Source organism: Dunckerocampus dactyliophorus, chromosome 6, assembly GCF_027744805.1.
Source record: "Dunckerocampus dactyliophorus isolate RoL2022-P2 chromosome 6, RoL_Ddac_1.1, whole genome shotgun sequence".
Taxonomy (NCBI): domain Eukaryota; kingdom Metazoa; phylum Chordata; class Actinopteri; order Syngnathiformes; family Syngnathidae; genus Dunckerocampus; species Dunckerocampus dactyliophorus.
Window position 1 is genome coordinate 6,085,655 of NC_072824.1, and position 21,342 is coordinate 6,106,996.

At 44.4% G+C, this 21,342-nt stretch overlaps 2 protein-coding genes across 5 annotated transcripts in view; one reads left to right on the forward strand and one right to left on the reverse strand.

Moving 5' to 3' along the window:
• LOC129182549 (ectonucleoside triphosphate diphosphohydrolase 7-like) overlaps positions 1-8,507 on the reverse strand; it is a 9,468-nt gene extending 961 nt beyond the window's left edge. The window contains exons 1-13 of one of the 4 annotated variants that reach the window (XM_054778805.1): positions 8,338-8,507; positions 7,848-7,951; positions 7,612-7,776; positions 6,939-7,144; positions 6,696-6,846; positions 6,460-6,563; positions 6,334-6,393; positions 6,114-6,262; positions 2,337-2,503; positions 2,011-2,215; positions 1,825-1,944; positions 1,671-1,756; positions 1,441-1,602 (exon numbers count right to left, since the gene is read on the reverse strand). In XM_054778805.1, coding sequence (XP_054634780.1) covers positions 1,441-1,602; positions 1,671-1,756; positions 1,825-1,944; positions 2,011-2,215; positions 2,337-2,503; positions 6,114-6,262; positions 6,334-6,393; positions 6,460-6,563; positions 6,696-6,846; positions 6,939-7,144; positions 7,612-7,776; positions 7,848-7,855 — 1,583 coding nt within the window. In that variant the 5' untranslated portion in view covers positions 7,856-7,951; positions 8,338-8,507. Of the gene's footprint in view, positions 1-1,440; positions 1,603-1,670; positions 1,757-1,824; positions 1,945-2,010; positions 2,216-2,336; positions 2,504-6,113; positions 6,287-6,333; positions 6,394-6,459; positions 6,564-6,695; positions 6,847-6,938; positions 7,257-7,355; positions 7,442-7,611; positions 7,777-7,847; positions 7,996-8,337 lie in introns of those variants that run through there. The other 3 variants (XM_054778803.1, XM_054778804.1, XM_054778806.1) reach the window with 3 other exon arrangements.
• Positions 8,508-8,956: 449 nt separating this feature from the next.
• Positions 8,957-21,342, forward strand: LOC129183126 (mitoferrin-2-like). The gene is made up of 4 exons (XM_054780020.1): positions 8,957-9,414; positions 19,809-20,037; positions 20,119-20,175; positions 20,574-21,342. Exons 1-4 carry the CDS (start codon positions 9,073-9,075, stop codon positions 21,143-21,145), a joined length of 1,200 nt encoding a protein of 399 aa, XP_054635995.1. The 5' UTR covers positions 8,957-9,072; the 3' UTR covers positions 21,146-21,342.

A 21,342-nucleotide genomic window follows, 5' to 3' on the forward strand; every position in this document is an offset into this window, starting at 1 on the left:
TTTTTTGTCGAATGAACTCCACAAGATTGCAGCAGCATTTGGAGCATCATCAGCGGTCGCCGTCCAGCAGCCTGATCTCGCTCTTCATGCGCTTTAAAATGTTGGGGTCGTGCTTGTAACAATTGGCGCACTGTTGTTTAGAATCAGCTCATCGGTGCCACAGTATTATTAATGCTGACTGACCGCTGTTACAACATTGGTTCTGACAAGGCAAACTGGTTTTGACGGTGGGCCACATGGCAGCTGTGGTTACCCTGAGAGGAACGCCTTGCAACTGAAGCACATCAATGTACAATGGCCTCATGATGTTCTACCACATTTCATGATCGTTGTCACTTTCTATTCTTTTGCCAGCAAACTTACATGGCAAGCAAAAACGTAAGCAACCGTATCATTCAGGTGAAATACATTGAAGAAATATTGCCATCGATTTTTAGTTTCTTTTTTACATTGTTTTTATTTAATATAAAGTCATAAAATTAAAATGCATAAAAATATACACTACTATGAATACTAATATTAAGTAAAAATTATTTTTCATTTTCTAATTTTCCTTTTTCTTTTGAAATTATTGTACTTAATATGAAGGAATAAAATTAAAATGCATAAAAAAACATGCCAGTATAAATAAAATTATTAAAGTTAAAAAAAAGACACTTTTTACTTTTTAATTTTCCTTTTTCTATTTTACTTTTTAAATAATTTTACTTAATATGAAGTAATATTTTTTCTTTTTTCCATTTTACTTTTAAAATTATTTTTATTTCTTATAATATAAAGGAATAAAACTAATACATTAAATTGCATGAAAATAATTTAAAAAAATAAGAATCTTACTAATATAAATAAAAATGTGTTTGAAAAAAATAAATTCATAAAATTGACTTCAATTTATTTTTTCTGTTTTATTTTAAATTATTTTTACTTAATATAAAGTAGTCAAATTAAAATGCATAAAAATATAATATTCTAATATGAATAAAAATGCTTGATTTTTTGTTACTTTTTAAATGATGTTTTACTTAATATAAACAAAACTAATCAAATTAAATTGCATAACAATTTTTTTAATTATAAATATTATAATTAAAAAAATGAAAGTTTTTAAAAAATAAAATAAATGTAACTTTTTAATTTCTTTTATAAAATTTTACTTTACTAAATTATTATTACTTGATATTATATAGTGCAAACAAATACAAATTTCAATGCATAAAAAATATTTATAACAATAATAAACATGTAACTATATTTAAAAAGTAAAATAAAATGTATACTTTATTTATAAACGCATTTCTCTTTAAGAAGTGTCTTTTGGAGTGCATCATTTGCAGGCTTTGGCAGGCCACATAAAACAATACGGTGGGCCGAATCTGACGCCTGTGCGCTCAGGCGAGCAATGCAAAACAGTGGCGAGAGCTAGAGAACATGCTGTCGTACCTGAGAGGCAGGAAGCGTGTCTTGAACAAGATGGCTCCCAGAGTCCACTGCACCTCCTTGTCGTAGACCAGCTGAGCCGTCCTCAGGCTCCGGTAGTCACTAGGAAAGCGGAAGGCCGCGTGCAGAACCTGGTACATCCAGGCGGACTTGAAGCACTGAGACCTGCGTCACAAAGACACTGGTTGGCGCTGCTGGCCACGCCCCCCAGAAGAGTACAGGGAAGGACGTACTTGAGTCTGTTGACGTCCGCCTGCTGGGAGAAGAGCCTGTTGTCTAGGCGCTGTTTTAGTGTCGACCACTTGGTGGCGCAGAAGTCCTGCGGTCACAAACAGACAGTCAATTGTCCTACAAGGCGTCAGTCAGTCAAAGAGTGTGTGTTCTTACCGTGGCGGCTCGCGAGTACTTGGCGCTGTCGTACTGCCCCCCCATGCGCAGCACGTCCTCCATGCAGTAGTAGAACTCAGAGAAGCCGTAGAACTCGCTGTTGCTAAAGTTGATGGGTGCCTGTCAACAGGAAGTGATGCTATTGATAACGTACGTATTGTCGGCGTCTTTAATGAGGAAAAGTACCTGATAGACGCCCCCTGCTGCCAACGTGGTGGCGTTGCGCAGGCCCAGGAAGGGTTGGACGGCGTCCAGGCAGCGGGCCCAGTCCCCCTGACCCCTCAGGTGCAACGTGCGATTGTCTCGGATCACGGTGTCGGACAGGGCGAAGGGCAGGCAGGGGTCCAGGTAGGGTTCGTCCTCTGTGACACCCGTCTGAGTGCTCAGCAACCTGATTGACACGCGGAGGGATGACGTCACTAACAGGACACGCCCCTTACCCTCCCCTTCCCTTAAGGCAGCATTAGTGCTTATTAGCGTAGCCATGCTAGGGCGTATTAGCGTGCATGCACCTGTTTTTGGCCAGCGTGCTGTTGAGCAGGTGGTCTTCGTAGCGCTGCCGGGCCATGTTGCCACCAAAGCCCAGGAAGGTGGTGACGTACACGCGGTACACGTGCTGCGTGTGCTCCACGTCGCAGCCCAGGTTAAACTCCGCCAGAACACTCTTACCCGCCTCCTCCTTCAACCACAGCAGGACGGGTCAGTTAGCAAACTCATAAGTCACCTGGCGAGCAAGTCATTAACTTCTCTATTAGTTGGGCTAATGAGCTATAGGACTGACTACGCTCTGCAGCTAGCCTTAGCTTAGCTTATCTTCCTAGTTAGCCAGCAGGTTACATTCAGCTGACTAAATTAGCTGGCTTGGCTCATGTTTATTTAATAGTTAACAAGTTAGTTAACTTGTTACTCGATATGTTAGATTTGTTTGCACGTTAACTAGTGAGTCATTAACAAGCAATGTCATTAATTAGATTGTTACTTCACAGGTTGGTGACTTTTAGCAGGAAATAAATAACTAGTCATTTAACAAGTTAGTTACCTTGTTTCTTCATATGTTAGGGGCTTTGTGTGCTAGTTAACTAATGAGTAAATAACCAGTAATTTATGTCTGTGTAGGCTCTCAGTCGTACAGGAGTTGTCCATCGAGGAAAAGGCTTCTTGAGACGTCATCTGTACTTCTGTGAAGAAGGTGTCGGACGTTTCGCTCCTCATCCAAAGAGCTTCGTCAGCGAACTAACAAGTGCTGGTAGCCTAGGCCTTAAATACAGTAAGAGTGGGCGGAATTGGTGTGCCAACACCCTCCTCCTATTGGTTCCTTACACTAAGCCTGGGCGGAGTAGTGGTATAATCCTCTCCTGACATTAGCACCTCCAATAAAAGGGAAGTGTCGCTCCCTGAGTTGGGTATGAACGACTCTGATACTGGCTCGTTAGCATCTATTGTTCAGGCTCGGCCCTGGCTTCACCTCATTTGCAAGACTAAGAGCTGTGGGTTTTGGTCTCAGTAACCTGCTGAACACAGGGTCCAAATTAAACCTCAAACCACCATTCCGATTCAATGATGGGTTCTGTTGTTTGACAAAAATAGCTTCCTTTACTCCTTTCAAACCATCTGTTTTCTTTGGCCAAAATCTTTACCTCGCTGTCCTCAAAAGCGTGATTGGTTGCTTTAAGGTGTAGATGTACTGCTGATTGAGGACCACTAGAATTGTCCCTTTGAAAGAAATCATAGACTGTCTCCAAAAGTTAGAGAAGGAAGAACTAATTGACAGACAGATGTATCATAGGTTATACCCTGGGGAGGCTACACCATGTATCTATGGTCTTCCAAAAATTCACAAGGAAGGGTTTCCCCTCAGACCCATTGTCTGTAACATTGACTCTACCACGTACAATGTAGCTAAATATGTAAAACAGTCTTATCCCCATTGGTAGGCAACACTGATCATCATATAGAGAACACAAAAGGGTTTGTGGCGAGCATCAAAGACCTCAGATTGGAGCCAGAGGAAACTTTGGTGTCTTATGATGTGACTTCACTTTTCACATCTGTCCCCACCTCAGCAGCAGTCTCGGTGGTGAGGAAGAGACTGCTCGAGGACTCAACTCTGCATCGGAGAACAAAACTTAGTGCTGACCACATCTGCCAATTATTGGAAATTTGCCTTAACACTACATTTTTTCAGTTTAGAGGGAAATTTTACAGACAAATTCATGGTTGTGCTATGGGCTCACCAGTCTCACCCATAGTGGCGAATCTGTACATGGAAGAGATGGAGAAACAGGCTCTCACATCCTTCTCAGGGACAAAACCAAGGCACTGGTTTAGATACGTGGATGACACCTTTGTCATAATCAAAAAACAAGAAATTCAGTCTTTCACAGATCACATCAATGCGGTGGACACCAATATCAAATTTACTCGCGAGGACAGTAAAGAGAACCAACTAGCCTTCTTAGACTGCAAGGTAATTATAGGAGAGGACAGACAGCTACTTACAGGAGGTCTTTAGAAAGGCCACACACACTGACCAATACCTGCTTTTTGAATCAAACCATCCACTACAACATAAACTAGGGGTTATTAGGACCCTCCAACATAGAGCGGAACAAATACCAACTAGTGCTGAGGGAAGGAAAAAGGAGACACAACATGTCCAGAGAGCGCTCTCTACCTGTGGGTCCCCACGGTGGGCTTTTAACAAATGTCAAAAGAAGAGAGTAGGGAAAGAAACCCAAAAGCCCACAGGTTTGAGGTTTAATTTGGACCCTGTGTTCAGCAGGTTACAGACACCAAAACCCACAGCTCTTAGTCTTGCAAATGAGGTGAAGCCAGGGCCGAGCCAGAACAATAGATGCTAACGAGCCAGTATCAGAGTCGTTCATACCCAACTCAGGGAGCGACACTTCCCTTTTATCGGAGGTGCTAATGGCAGGAGAGGATTAGAACACTACTCCGCCCAGACTTAGTGTAAGGAACCAATAGGAGGAGGGTGTTGGCACACCAATTCCGCCAACTCTTACTGTATTTAAGGCCTAGGCTACCAGCACTTATTAGTTCGCTGACGAAGCTCTTTGGATGAGGAGCGAAACGTCCGACACCTTCTTCACAGAAGTACAGATGACGTCTCAAGAAGCCTTTTCCTCAACCAGCAATTTAGTTAGCAAGTTAGCTACATTTTGAGACTTTCTTTTAGCTAGTAAAGAGGAATTAACTCATCATTTAACAAGTTAGTTTGCGTCTTACTTTGTCAAGGAATTTGTTTGGTTGTTAACTTGTGCGTGATTAACCAGTAATTTAGTTAGTCAGCCAGTAAGCTAGTAAAGTACGTAACTAGTCATTAGCCAAGTTAGTTAGCTTGTTACTTGATATGTTAGGGTATTTAATTACTCAGCTAGTGTGTGACTTAAGAGATTTCCTTTAAACTAGTAAGTAAGTAATTCGACAAGCTTGTTACTTGATATGGTTGGGGATGTTTGCTAGTAAACTGGTAATGTAATTAGGAAGCTATTTTTTGTTTTGTTACTTAAGAAGTTAATGGCTTTCTTTTAGCTAGTAAAGCAATTAACTAATCATTTCACAGGTTTGTTTGCTTTTTACTTGATGTGTTAGGGAATTTGTTTGCTAGTTAACTAGTGAGTAATTCAACACAGCATTTTAGCTAGCAAATGAGCTTGTTATTTAAGACGTTAGGGACTTTCTTTCAGCTGCTGAAATTATTAACTAGCCATTTGAACAGAATGAACATGAACATGAACAGAATAAGAATTTCATTGCATAGTATAACTGCCTGTTTTACTATGCATATGACAATAAAACTCTTGAATCTTGAATTTAACAAGGTAGTTAGCTTGCTACTTAAGTTAGTGACTTTCTTTTAGCCAGTGAAGTTGTTAACTAGTTATTTTACAAGTTAGTTAGCTTGTTACTTGATGTTAGGGGACGTTTGCGAGTCAACTAGTAACTAATCAGCAATGTAATTAGTAATCAATTTCTTTTGTTTTGTTACTAAAGAAGTGAATGGCTTTCTTTCAGCTCATGAAGTAATTAACTAGTCATTTAGCAAGTTAGTTCGCTTGTTTCTTGATATGTTGGGGTATTTGTTTGCTGGTTAACGCTAGCAAGTTCCTGAGATGGTTATAGGGCAACAGGACTAAGTTAGCTGAAGTTAGTTGGATGGTTATGTAAATGGCTGTTAAGGCTGATTGCTTATGTTTTAACAAGTCACCTTGTAACTTAGTAAGGTGGTTCGTTAGTCGTTATGTGCAATGACAGAGATGTCATCTGACCTCTTGTGGGGAGCTGAAGGTGATGGCGCTGGGCACCTCGTAGGCGATCTGTAACGAGGCTCCGCCCATATCCATGATGCCCACTGTGCGGCGGCGGCTGATTGGCTGTTGGTGTTGTGAACTTGTAGTCACCTCGACGGTCGCGTCCTCTGTGGGACACAAAGGAGACCTTTCTGGTTGATGTCAGACCTAAAATTGCGTCGGTGTCGGGCGTCCTCACCTTCGTCGGCGTGGTCGAAGCGGCCCAAGACGAAGTTAATGCCGATCCACGCGTACACGCCTTAAGACACACACGTTAGCGCCGCACTCACACGGGTCAAATGCAACACAAAAAGTGTCCCTTCACCTTCCTGCTTCCCCGAGATGACCTCAGCGTGCGACCGGGAAAACAGGAAGTCAAAGTCCAGAGGAACGTCCGTGACCAGGTCGTCCAAGATGGCTGCCTGCTGGCTGCAGGAACAAGCATTTTATAACGCCTAAAGACCAATGAATGGCTTTTATATGGACTTGTTGTGCTCCTTGTCAAACGTTTGCAGAAGTGGACCAAAGTAGCAAGCAAGAAGGAACATGGCCGCCACCCACCTGTCAGGAAGCAGTCTCATGCCGGCCGTACACAGGATGTAGAGCGGCGTCTCCTTGTGCTTGCTTCTCGGGACGTGAGCGGCGGCAAAGCTGAGCAGGGGATAGAGGTAGTCGCTGGCCTGCGTCGGCGCCGTCGCCAGCGTGGAGATTCCTGACAACCAAGAAGACGAAGGTCAACTTTGGAGTGTTTGTGGACAGACGGACGACGTACAATCTGGACGCTCGCCGCAGGGATGCGCTCACCTGGTTTGAGCTTCTTCACGACAGGTTTTCGGTCCGGGTCTCTCATCTGTCGGATGTCCAGCAGAGTGTGGGGGTTGCCGTTGTGGGGGGGCCAGTAGTAGACAAAGACGCGGGAGCCGCTGCTGCCGCAGTCCACCACGATGCCATAGTTGAGGGCGGGGTCCAGGACGTCGGTGGCCTCCATGGACTCCAAGCTGGAGAGATACCTGCCGGCCACACAGAGTCCGGGCTTTGAGGACGAGTCGGTAACGTTGTAGACTTGATCCGAGTCCTTGTGAGAAATACCAGCTGCACTCACGGTGACCTTCCAGGTGAGACCTTATCGCAAATAAATGTTTGCTTTCACTAAGGACTGCCCCTTCCACCTCAGCTAAACAACTTTGTTTGTTTTGTTGTCCAAAAATAAAAGTAAAATACTTTAAAACTACTCAGCCTTTGAAGACAAATCAAGGGAAAGTGTTTGCAGAGTGATGCTGCCGTCTAGTGGTGTTTGGTAGGTATTGCTGGAATGAATAAATAGGAATAAGAGTATTTATGTCATCTGTAGTTGTTATTTCAACAGTTCTATTGCTCATACTGTACTAAGCAGCCAGGTTTGTTTGTCTCCATGTTTTATAGCAACCTGTAGCACATGAGGTCATCCTAAAAGAGGAAACAAACCCAGTCCACCTACTTGCTGACCCGGGCCCCGTGTGCCCTCTGGGGGCCCCACAGGTGCCTCTGGTAGGAACCCAGGAGCAGAAGGGCTGAGGTGGCCAAGAGAAGGAGCAGTAGGAGCAGCTTCTGTCTGGGGGCCACGCTGCAGTACCAGGACGCCGGAAGGCACCACAATGTGATCCTGGAACACACACACAATTGTTAGAACGGCCATCTTGGACAACACAACAGCAACTGACAGGGGTGCGTTACCTTGCCATATGTCCGCAGAGGCTTCAAGTACACGTTGTCACAGTCGTCACCTCATGGCGCCGCCAGCCTTACTAAGGGTCCCGCCCACACCTGGGGACGCTCACCTGTGACCACCATTTCCAACACATGGACAAGGGACTATTTTCCACTGTTAAAACAGCACACAGTGGTTACAAACTTGCTCTAATCTTGTGTTCTAACTCTAACACTGTCCACATATTAATCCAGTCTACTCTTTAACCTCATGGACCTTTCTAACAAGACAGCCACGTCACACTTTCAATCACACTGTGGAACAAACAATAAAACCTTCCGATTGCCATTAATGTTGTGATACATAAAGACCTCCTTATGTTGTGGGTATATTAGCAAAAGACTAAAATATGCTAATTTCGCGTACAGTTGTGTAGTTATTAAGCTAGCATTCGCTAGCAACACAGCTAACGTCAAGTGTAGCCATATGGTGTTTCAGTGTCGAATTTAAACCTACCTTAAAAAAAGCCGATCCTCTGCTATATGACGATGTAGGCTGAATCTTGCTTCTTCGAAAGACAATACACTGCGAAGTTTATTCGCCTGCAATACTGAATAGTTTCAAAGAAGGCGACAAAAGGTGTCTGTAAAGAATGCAAACGTCCAACTTCCGGTCGGCACGACGTCATTGCGTCATGGAGTACGTGGGCCAAGTGGAGCGCTGCATTCAGGGACCGTAGGAAAAAGTGAGTTGTAGTGCCAATGTAAAGGATTGTCGAATCTTGTTACTATGAAGGCATACACTTACTAAGAAGTATGTTTAAGATTTGATGTCAAGTATTACATTTGCTGCATTTTAACACATTACATGTTGTTCTATGGAGGAAGTTGTTGTTTTGGTAAGCTGTTACAAAGTTATAATTACACAAACGGCGCCTAAAGCATTAAATTGTATAATTCTAGTATCATAAATGTCATCTTTATTTGTATATTTATCTGCCCGCCTTTCTGCATTGACATACTAACCAATGGCAAGGTCTGCAAGTAATTGTCAGCCATGCTATCCAATCAATTGCTACATATCTATTGCCGTCGCCACTGATGTCCCGCCCAGATATATAACGTTCCCCGGATGTTCATTCACACGTGAGAGACCCGCCAAGTGTGTAACCACCCGGCGGTGGTGCCGAGAAGACTACGCGGACAGGACGGCCGCTTGTTTGTTTTTGAGACCGTTCCGTCCGCCATCAAAATGGAAGTGGACGGTTTCGTGTCTCGGCGAACGTCCCTGGAAGCACCAGGCGTCGACAACCGAGTTGCAGGCGTCGCCACCGGGGCAGAGATTCGATGGCTGGGTGGCAGACTTCTTGGCACCACCGGAGGCTTCGTCGGGGTGTTGCCAACAAGAGTGTCTGGGGAACAGGACTTTACCCCGGCGTTGCTTCGGACAACACCTGAGAGCTCTTCTTCGACCGAGGCAGAAGTGGACTATGAAGGGCTGCCCCAGGGAGCAACCACTGGCACTCACATGCTAGCGGGAGCCGTGGCTGGAATCATGGAGCACTGCCTCATGTACCCCATCGACTGTGTGAAGGTACTACTGCACATAACGACACAATTTCAGTCACTTTAAAACGTGTGCAGACTTTTATTTAATATAAAGGGAAGTTGCGTAAAGCTTGTAGGCCGCGACACAAGCCTGATCCGGTGTGCCGCAATCTAGCAAGCTAGGTAACCTTGCTGTCAGAGGTCAGTTAACTGTTAGCTGGCAAGAAACTAAGTACACGACTAATTAAGCAAATGTATTGATATAGTGATACGCTTTTTGAAACGTACAATGCATATTTACACGCGAATGTCATAGTTACAGTCGTCACTCACTGGGTAGCAGCTTTGACAGTTGTTTGCTAAGTTAGCATGCGTTCGCTAGCTAGAGAAAGTAGGCAAGCATGCATCCATTATCGGACGTGTCCCCCTCCTGTTAACTTTTATTGCTGCACTTTTATTGTTTTATTGCAACACTTTTTTTTTTAGCTTTCGTTGACCGAATTTAGCTGTTACGCCGGGAAGTCTTTACTGTCGCACAAACCACCGCTGGGTTGACTACTTGTTGAATAGGGAAACACTCGTTAAAGTTGGATCTTTTAGCGAGAAGATACACACTTTATCGTTTTAAATAAGATTGGCTCTTGAGATCATTTTATGATTCAATGTAAAGAAGAGGTGATTGTCTCGGCTCAAGTTGAAAGACTGGATGACTTTACAGTGATTGGCGTAGGAGTGATTGTAAACATCCACCTGAACAGCCATATATTCTATTAATGATTTAACAAGGTAAGTGAGTAAGACATATTTCATTAGTGTGTCTGCTTATGCAACCATGAGCATTCATCCCATCTACAGCAGGTCCTTTAACCGCAACAAGGCTTCATGTTGTTAGTTTGGACTTGAAGGGGTCAGTCAGTGGCCACAACATTAATAACATCAGTAATGCTTATCACCAATCTTTACTTAGTGTTAGCGCTTTATTTTGCTCCATGCAATGGTCAAACTTGCAGGAACAGTGTGATGTCATAAATTGGTACACCAATGCAAACTGCAACCACAATCACGAACATAAAATTCATGTCAAAGTTGTCTGCAAACTTGCTACGGCCAGGCATAAAGTCCAAACTAGTAAATCGTCACCCCTCCAAGCAACTCTCTCTGAAATATGACCACAGCTGCTTGGTTGTATTACACATTCATAGCTAGCTGGCTGTTGGTAGACACCATAAAGTGAGACCAAGGCCAAATTGATGCACAGGAAAGGATTGAGCGCATGTAATAGAAACACAAGCACAAGTAGAAGTCAAGCTGTTGTCCAGTTAGCGTTGAAGGAGACGTGAACTTAGGAAGCATACATAGAATTACTCTGGTGGTATGCATCGTGACTTTGCTCCGAGTTCCATATTAAAAGTGAAAGACAGGAACCATTTTGTGCGTCATGCATTTACTCTGTGATCAAATGCAAGCAGTCACAAAAGGCGAAGTATTGGCCGCAAGAGCGGCGGTCCAGACGCGGAGGTCCAGACGTGCAGGGCACCTCCACAAGCCCGGGTAGTGTGCATTACCATCGCCTTGAGAGGCGACATGTGGAGGCTTGCAGAACAGCGCCACACAGCCCAACCTTTTTGACTAGCGAGAATGTGGAACATTGCAGAAATAACATTAACAAACAACATTAAAAAAGGAGTGAAAGTACAAAAATGTGACGAAAAAACCCAACAACTAATAACACAAAGATTTGTGTTTTAAATATAGGGCTGGGGTAGGCTCCAGCTTACCTCATTCTCATCAGAAAAAAAGCTGTCTCATGGGAACTAGGCCTGGGTCGATAATAAATTAACACACAGGTGAAAACATTGCAAATGACTTAGATGAGAAGAAACAAGTGTGTGTAACAACTGACAGTGGATCAAATGTTGTGAATGCAGCTGCGCTGAACAATTGGAATACACTGGCTTGCTTTGGACACCCTCTACACAGTGCCATAGGTAAACTTACTTTTAATGTAATTATATGGGTTAAGGTGCGGAGCTTTTTATACAAAACGCTGCTGAATTTTATTATATCATGTTGTGACACGTCCCAAAAAAATATTGTCGTACATGTTAAGGTCCATATCACCCAAACCTAATGAACGGTGTGAGCCCTTTTTGTCATACCGTCTCTTTGACTGGGTGGGTGGAGGCGGGGCTGCTAGCATACACACAGAATGCAGACGAGTGACAAAATGTAATCAATTTTGTATGTAGAGCGGGGGGAGCCACCTGGTGTGGCCCAGCAGGGTGCACTGTATTCGGGCTCCGAGCAGCCGGTGTGACGCCACGGGGTCTCGAGGAAAACCTTATGCGCTTTTCAAACACTGCGGCACAACAAGGCCAAGGTGTCATAGCGATTCTGGCGTTTCAGTCAGCTGATACGTTTTTTTGTGTGCTCGATGGTCCCCCCCCCTCCCACTCTGTCTTGCCAGCATTTGGTACTATTGTCTTCCTCTGAAACAGCGACTGTTTGTGTACAAGTGAGCTCGGGAAGTTACGACTGGCCGCTAATGTCAGAGACAGGAGAAAAAAGGAGCGCTTCATTAGCTCACCTGCACAGTACAGGTAATCTCACCTCATTGGAGGGTTTTTTTTTTTTTTTTTTACTGTTATCGAAGTTATTTTTAATGTTATTGGATTTATCGGTGTCGCATCATAATTCTACTTTCTTTCCATAATCTTACTTTTGACCTTCTTGAAGAAAAATTCCAAAATATGACCCTTTTTCCCCCCAGTCATAGCCTACCAAAATACATTTGATACTTTGTAGAGAAATGGCGATGCCATTAGAAGGTGTGTACCAGGAAGTCATTTAAGAAGATGTTTTTCGCTTCAGGATGAGAGAAATGTCAGTCATTAAACTTTGCAGCCTGAACAACGCGTCAGAGAATTCTCTCCATTCTTTCCTCATCGCTTGGAGCGCTAATGCTAAAGTTCATCTTGTCAGTCGATTCTTCCTTGTTGTCGACAGGTCCAAGTGGTGTTTGTTATGGTAGCCTAGTATGAACACAAGGTTGGCAATGATGTAGCGTGCTGTGGACACCATGGAAGCGAATCAAGTTGTTTAACAGCTTCCACTGCAGAGATTGAAGGTTTTTGAGCAAGCAGTAAGAGAGAAATTATGTATTTTGAATTTGGAGTTATTTTTTTTCATTGGTGCAACTTTGTGACAGAAGAGGAAGTAAGAATTTTTAGTTTAGATTTCGGACATATTAACGTGACCGTATTGTGTCCCCATCTGTGTCAAAGATGTCTGGATGCTCTGCACCATTTTTCAACATGGTAATGTGTGTGTGCGTCCCTCCTGTCTTGACGCCAGCGCGCCAGATAAACCAAGTTTGGGCAGTGCACACACTCAGGATGACTGGACACATTCCACCTGAGTTCCTGTTTCCCAGGAGCACAGAGTGGGTATTTCCAGGACGTTTACTCAGCCACAAAAGCTTGAGTGTTGCATCATCCTCATCTGCACTTTGACTTGTTCTGGAGCTAAGTCCATGTCAACTTTGACCTTGCGCTCTTCAAATGCACATTTTTTTCCTTTGAACTGTATGAATTTTCAGTTTTTTCCACAGGACTGCAATCCATTTGTGACAGTGGGTTGCGTGGAGGGAAGGGGTCTAATTTGCATAATTGACCAGAACGCATGTGCGTGTCATTTTTATGGACGCTGTGGGGGACGAAAAGTGAGCAAAATGGTGTTTGAACAAAGTCGTACAGGTACTGCCACCGTCACTAATAGATGAATGTATGGTAACTACGAGGAATGGACTATATATTTTTTTCCCCAATTGATACCATTACGATAACTGAAATTCTTTTTTTCAATTTTCACTTAACTGTAATTTGTGCACACCTGGAAGTAAGAGACTGGTAGATTTGTCCTAACCAAATATGACAGCACTGCTATTGAACAAAATACACTCAAAATTTTAGGAGCAGTTAGAAAATTGTAATAATTTAAAATTTGCACTGTTGGATCTTAAAGGAAAAACTGCACCTTTTTTTTTTGGAATTTTGCCTATCATCCACAATCCTTATGTGAGACATGAACACACGTATTTATCTTTTCTGTGTGTTCTAAAGATATTAAAAACTTGCTTGCTTGCTTGTGTTTTTTTTTTTTTTTTTGGGGGGGGGGGCTCACGCATTCAGGCTCACGCATTCACACGCAATGTCTCCAGACATTGCAATCCAGTCTGAGTCGTGCACAAACACAGCTGCATTAGCTAAACAAAGCGGACCCTGCTAGCTTCCGTTCATGCTCCGTAACAGGAGTTTCCAAGGTTTTTCGCTGCCGTTTTGACATGTTTAGTAGTGTCTGTGTGGCCCTAGTATAAACAACCAGCGGTTAGAGCGGCACTTCCTGTGCGAGGTCCCTCCACCATGATGCAACAGTCTGGGCACAGTGTAGCTGTAGCTACAGAGTCGAATATCCAACGTCCAGCGTGGAACTAACTTCACCACAGTACATGTCCACATGGTTATGTTGAGTTTTCTTCATCTTGTGGGGTGGCGGGAGTCGAGTGGCAACCAGCTTTGAGGCGCTTTACTGCACCTGCCATGTTGGAGTGTGGCTCAGGGTTACAAACGTAATACGCCAACCGGATCGGCTTGATCTCGTGGCGGAAGCCGATATTATCCGATCTTACATACAGCAGCTCGGCTCAGGACATCCCTACTGTAGATATTACATGTTATCATGAATGTACCTTCTACTACATGGTCACAGCATGGATATACAACCATGGTGGAGGTTTTTGGAGGTGTTCTAATAGTTGGCTTTGTTGGCAGCAGAAGTGTGTCCCGTTATGTGCAGTAATGAATGAGCCATCTCTTTTATCTGTTTTTAAATCTTTAGAACACACAGAAAAGAGAAAGACATGTGTTCATGTCTCACAAAAAAAGTGCAGTTTTCCTTTTAGGAGGTACTAAGTATAGAAGAAATGGGAAGGAGACAAAATATTTTGAGTAAGCAATTTATTGCAAACAAACATTAAAGTGGTGGTTGGTGCCTGTCGTGGCGGTAATCCCAAAACCCTTTGGTGGACACCAGTGGTGAGGGATGCCGTCAAGATGAAGAAGGAGTCCTATCGGGTTCTTTTTGGCTCATGGGACTCCGGAAGTAGCTGACAGGTATCGGCAGGCCATATATGTTTATGTTTCTGATGTTCTTATTCTTTCTTGTGTTTTCTTTCTTTTCTTGGGAGAATGAACAGAATAAGATTTTCATTGCATAGTATAACTGCTGTTTTACCATGCACATGACAATAAAACTCTCTTGAATCTTGAATCTTGAATCTCTGGCAGTCTCTGAGGCAAAAACTCCGACATGTGAGGAGTTCGGAGAAGCCATGGAGAACGACTTCCGGACGGCTTCGAAGAGATTCTGGACCGCCATTCGGCGTCTCAGGAGTGCACAGTCAACACTGTGTATGGTGGGGATGGTGTGCTGCTGACCTCGACTCGGGATGTTGTGGATCAGTGGAAAGAATACTTCAAAGACCTCCTCAATCCCACCGACACGTCTTCCTATGAGGAAGCAGAGCCTGGGGACTCCACGGTGGGCTCTCCTATCTCTGGGGCTGAGGTTGTCAAAAAGCTCCTCGGTGGCAGGTCCCCGGGGGTGGATGAGATCCGCCCGGAGTTCCTTAAGGCCATGGATGCTGTAGGCATGTCTTGGTTGACACGACTCTGCAGCATTGCGTGGACATCGGGGGCAGTACCTCTGGATTGGCAGACTGGGGTAGTGGTGCCCCTTTTTAAGAAGGGGGGCCGGAGGGTATGTTCCAACTATCGTGGAATCACACTCCTCAGCCTCCCTGGTAAGGTCTACTCAGGGGTTCTGCAGAGGAGGATCCGCCGGTTAGTTGAATCTCGGATTCAGGAGGAGTAGTGTGGTGTTCGTCCTGGTCGTGGAACTGTGGACCAGCTCTACACTCTCAGCAGGGTCCTTGAGGGTGCATGAGAGTTTGCCCAACCAGTCTACATGTGTTTTGTGGACTTGGAGAAGGCATTCGACCGTGTTCCTCGAGGAATTCTGTGGGGAGTACTCCGGGAGTATCGGACCAGCTAATTCAGGCTGTTCGTTCCCTGTATGACCATTGTCAGAGTTTGGTTCGCATTGCCGGCAGTAAGTCGGATCCGTTTCCAGTGAGGGTTGGACTCCGTCAGGGCTGCCCTTTGTCACCAATTCTGTTCATTATTTTTATGGACAGAATTTCTAGACACAGCCAGGGCGTTGAGGGGTTCCGGTTTTGTGGCTTCAGGATTGGGTCTCTGCTTTTTGCAGATGATGTGGTCCTGCTGGCTTCATCAAGCCGTGAACTTCAACTTTCACTGGATCGGTTCGCGGCCGGGATGAGAATCAGCACCTCCAAGTCCGAGTCCATGGTTCTCGCCCGGAAAAGGGTGGAATGCCATCTCCGGGTCGGGGATGAGATCCTGCCCCAAGTGGAGGAGTTTAGGTACCTTGGGGTCTTGTTCACGAGTGAGCGAAGGATGGAACGCGAGATCGACAAGCGAATTGGTGCGGCGTCTGCAGTGATGCGGACTCTACATCGGTCTGTTGTGGTGAAGTGAGAGCTAAGCCAAAAGGCAAAGCTCTCAATTTACTGGTCGATCTACGTTCCTACCCTCACCTATGGTCATGAGCTTTGGGTAATGACCGAAAGGACAAGATCGCGGGTACAAGCGGCCGAAATGAGTTTTCTCCGTAGGGTGGCTGGGCTCTCCCTTAGAGATAAGGTGAGAAGCGACAAAGTGGCCAGGGAGAGGAAAATCTGGGCCTCCCTGCTTAGGCTGTTGCTCCTGCGACCCGATCTCGGATAAGCGGTAGAAGATGGGTGGAAGCATTAAAGTGAAATGGGCTGTTCATTAGCTGATCAAAAGTTCAAAACCACAGCCTTCATAAGGATTCAATGTGGATTCAATGTGATTTTCTGTCAGGTATTCACCTGCAAAGGCAAAAAAGCTTTCTCTCTCTCTGAACGCGGGGGAGATTTGTGGAGCTGCATGAGCAAGGCTGTGTGGCCGCTTCTTTAGCACGGCTGGTGTCTTTGTAGGCTTTCAAAACACCGACGTAACGATGCTGGCATTTCAGGTGGCTGATGAGGTAAGCGAGTCTCACCCGGTTGTTGTTTACAAGTGAGCTCAGGGAAGGTGTGCAGGTGTGATTTGCTCAACTTAACCCAGTAACACACACACACACACACACCACAGTACAGGTAATCTTGCCTCATTGGAGAATTTTTTTTTCTTTTTTTTAATCTGAGCTATTTTGTCCCTTGCAATATTGCATCTGGTTTATTGCTCCCTTATTTTTCAGAAATTAATTATATATGATTGCTGTTTTGTGGTAGACTATGGTCTATTGTGAGTCAGAACATATTGAAAGACTAGTGATATGTAGTATTCTGGTCACTAGGCAGCAGTAATGACATTGAGGCCTTATCTTACATTAAATTACCTTAACACTGCATGAGGTTGTGAAGTCAGCCATGGCATGTCCGACATGATAGAGTGGGGAAAAAAGGGAGGCTAACTGGTTAACTTGCTAACTTGCTAGCTAGCGACCATCTCAAGTCCCGGCAGCATAAGAGTTGAACAATATGTATCCATAAACAACAATAGGAGTGTAAAAGTGACTATAGGAGTGTTATTACATGTCTACAGCGCTGTAATATACTCATAATTCCTCATATCAGTCCGATATTTATTGGATCGATAATTATCATGCACCACTAGCAAACACTAGATATCAGCCAATATGGTTTTTCAGGGCCAATACCACTACTGATACCGATTTTTAGTAGTGAAGGAGGCTGATAACTGATAATTGCAGCTGATATTCATTCAGTAAAAGTGAAAACATGGGCAACAATTAAATTATTTTGCTTATTCCATGCAGTACAATTCATCAGAGTACTACAGTATGTATAGTAAGTGTATGTATAGTACTACGAGCAGACATTTACTTGGTTGTGGTGCGCCATTAGGGTTCATACAGTTATGCAAGGTGTGCAAACGTACTGTGTGAAATATTTTATTATTGGTTTAATTTATTTCGAACATGCATATGTCCGAAAAGGAATAGGAAGAAGCAGATCTTATTTAATCCTATCCCCTTTTTGTAGCACATCAATTGCTAATACATACATATGTATACATACACATACAAACACGCACATACATATATATACACTTACATCTGCACCTACACAATAATGCACATATATACATATACGGTATACACATATACAGTATACAGGTACACAAATGCTAAAAAAAAAAAAAAAATTCTCCCCCCTTTTTTCCTCCTTTTCCTTTCCTTTTCCCTATCTATTTATCCTGTCCTTCCTCTCCTGTTGATATCCACATCTTCTTTGGTTTTGCACTGCTAGTGACGCTGGGTTTGTATGCAAGAATTCCTTTTATTAACTATGTCAAGGTTATTGCAATTATGCTTATTGTCATAGTCATATGGTCTTTAATATGTTCCCAGATCGCTGATATCTTGGACAACAAGCACTCTTGCGACTCCTGGACCTCCTTTTAGTTTGATGTAGATTTTCCCGTTAGTGCTCAAAGTGTTTTGTATCTTTCCTTGCTTCCTCAGGTCTCGTGCTTTTTTGGCGATGTCAGAATTGCGTTTTGTGAGATGCTCATTCATGTAGACGTTAGTGCCTCTCAGCTTCTTTCCCTGTTTCAGCAGTGCAGTTTTGAATTCCCTGTTGGTGAACTTAATGATGACAGGTGTGGTGTTGTTCCTGCCATGGAGTGGGACGCAAGTGTCAATACTGTTGACATCGACATCCACCTCCTTCGAGTGTAGGAAGTTAGCAATCTGTTGCTTTATTGAAGGAACATCTCTTGACTTGGGTGTGATTTGGAGCCCTGTGAGGACCACATCATTCATTCGTGCCATCTGATCCATCTCGTCAATGAAGTTTTTAATTTGCTCCTTGATATTCTCCTTTGCTTCTTTCTCTTCCTCAAGGGTGGTACAAAAGTCAGCATTATCCTTCAATAGTGCCTTGATATCATCCTGTAGAATGTTGATATCATTGCATAGTGCTCTCTTTTCTTCCCTGGGGTCTTTAGCATCCTTAAGATCAGTACATGAGGTGGCTTCCATATGGTTTATAGCCTCCTTGAGAACAGTGCACAAGGCAGCGTTATCTTCCAATAAAGCCCTAATATCATCCTGCAGAACCCTAACATCCTTGCATATTGCTGTATTTTCTCTGCGGTTTATCGCGTCCTGAAGAGCAGAGCGCAAGGCAGCATTGTCATTCAGCAGTACCTTAATGTCGTCCTGCAGGGCCTTGATATCTTCCATAGGGTATTTAACCTCCTTAAGAGCAGCGCTCAGGTCTGTAGTTTCATCTTGCAACTTCTTGACTTCTTTTCTTAGTTTTTTTATATACTTGTTCTGTGCTCTATTTTCTTCAGACTGTATCTCTGCAGTTGAATGCAGCTTCTCAATTGCTCGCATTATTTGTGGTAGTGATCTCTCTACTCTCCAAGTGACTAGCAAAGGTTTCGTTGAACTTTTTGGTAGAATTTTTCCACTCTAGGTATCCTGGAAAATTTAGGTATCTTGATCCCACTTCGAATTCAGAGCCAGAATCATTTTCCTTTGTGTTTGGCATTGTTGCTAAGCAACCTCTTTGAACTTCAGCAGTTCGCTAGTTAGCTAGACTTGCTAGCAGGTATCGATACTTGTATCTGTACTTTTCGACTATCCAAGTTAAAGTTGGGGGATTCAGCAAGCAGCACTGATCTTGTGTTCATGAGGTATCGTCAGGAAAGCACCAAAATAGTTAAAATTTCCAGTATCATCAACAGAGCTCCTGCCATACACGTCCTTCCCCGTCAAGGAAATATATATATATATATGCGATTAAGTGTAGAATTACTGCACCGGCGTACGTGACTGGAGCTTGTTTGCTTCAGTGCTACATGCTAGCACTGGCTCTGAAGTACATGAGTTTATTTCCCAGTCTTTGTTAATGAGTTACATGGATATTTTGTCATACTCCTATTTGTTTTTGTTTGCATCACTGGGGCAAAAAAGGATGCTAGGCCAACCTTGTTTCACGAAGGTAAGTACGTAAGTAAGTAAGTCTTTTGGACTCCGGAAGTTACAACCTTCATGTCAGCGTTTGGGTGCGCCGCTCTAACTTAGCCGTGTAGGGTTGTAAAACGTTGCGTCGCATTTGTTCCACTTTTGATCTCTTATCGGCCATCGGATTAAAAAAAGGTTGATGCTGATGTGTTTAAAAAATGCCAAATATCACAAGTAAACTCTTGTGTATTTTTCCCCATTTTTTAGTGAAATGAATGAAACGTTTGTCTGTGAAAGTAAACGTGATCATAATAACGTTGATTTTTCTCTGCCCAGACGCGCATGCAGAGCCTCCATCCCGAGCCGGGCGCACGCTACCGCAACGTGATGGACGCTCTGCGGCAGATCGTGCGCACCGAGGGCATGTGGCGGCCCATCCGAGGCGTCAACGTCCTGGCAGTGGGGGCGGGGCCCGCCCACGCGCTCTACTTTGCCTGCTACGAGAAGATCAAGGTCACACTGAGCGACGCCGTCCACCCGGGTGCCAACAGCCACTTTGCCAACGGTCAGTGTTTGTGTCACATGATCCAGTGTGGCTGTGGCGTAGTTGTGGTCTTTAGCGTGTCTGTTGTGTGTTTTTGTGTAGGAGTGGCAGGCTGCATGGCTACGGTGCTCCATGACGCCGTCATGAACCCAGCTGAAGGTAAACAACACTAACAACCCCACCAGACAATTCTTCACACTTCATGTAATTTCCTCATTAGAACACATGGGGGAGGCAAAGTACAGCACAGAGTGTGGCTTTTCGTAAAGAAATATCGAAACAGTGCAAATATGAAAGATCAGAAAAGGCTAAAGTTGAAATGCAGTAAAATATGAAGTATAGAGTATTTGTTTTTGTTATTTCATCAATAGTCTGGATGCTACAAAAACAGAGTTCAGCCTTTTTTTGTGTATGTAATTAATAAATGTTAATTAAGTGACTCAGAGTAGTTTTCTAGTTACTTCCTCCCGAGTGTTCCCTCCTTCCTGCTGACACCCCAGAGTAACGTCACCCATTGTCTCTGTCTGTCCCCCATTGCTCATCTCGTTGTCCTCCAGTGGTCAAGCAGCGCATTCAGATGTTCAACTCCCCGTACCGCGGTGTTCTGGACTGTGTGGGCGCCACGCTGCGCCAGGAGGGGGTGGCGGCATTCTACCGCAGCTACACCACCCAGCTGACCATGAACGTGCCCTTCCAGGCGCTCCACTTCATGACCTACGAGTACCTGCAGGAGGTGCTCAACCCTCACAGACACTACAACCCCACCTCCCATGTGGTGTCGGGGGCACTGGCCGGAGCGCTGGCCGCTGCTGCCACCACGCCACTCGACGTGTGCAAGACGCTGCTCAACACACAGGAAGTGGCCGCCGTGCACGTTATCCAAGCAGACGTGGGAGGAGCCGCTGCTGCCTCCAGCGGACAGACCGCCCGCCAGATCTCCGGTCTGGGCGAAGCCTTTCGGACGGTGTACAGGACGGGTGGCGTGGGGGCCTTCTTCAAGGGAGTCCAGGCCCGTGTCATTTACCAGATGCCATCTACGGCTATCAGCTGGTCCGTGTACGAGTTCTTCAAGTACGCCATCACCAAGCGGCAGTACGAGAGGCGACTGCGCGGAGACGGCGACAAGTGAAGGGTCCGTTTACCTGCTGCAATCTCTCACCCACACAGCTCTCGGGCGTCAAGAAATTGAAGAATTTTCTTATTCTCAGAAGAGATGCGAGTGCCCTGCCAGCAGGTGTCGCCACATACACACACTCACACGCCATTAGTACATTTTAGCAAAACACCTTCAAGTCTTCCCATTTTCATTAAAATAAATTAGCGGTC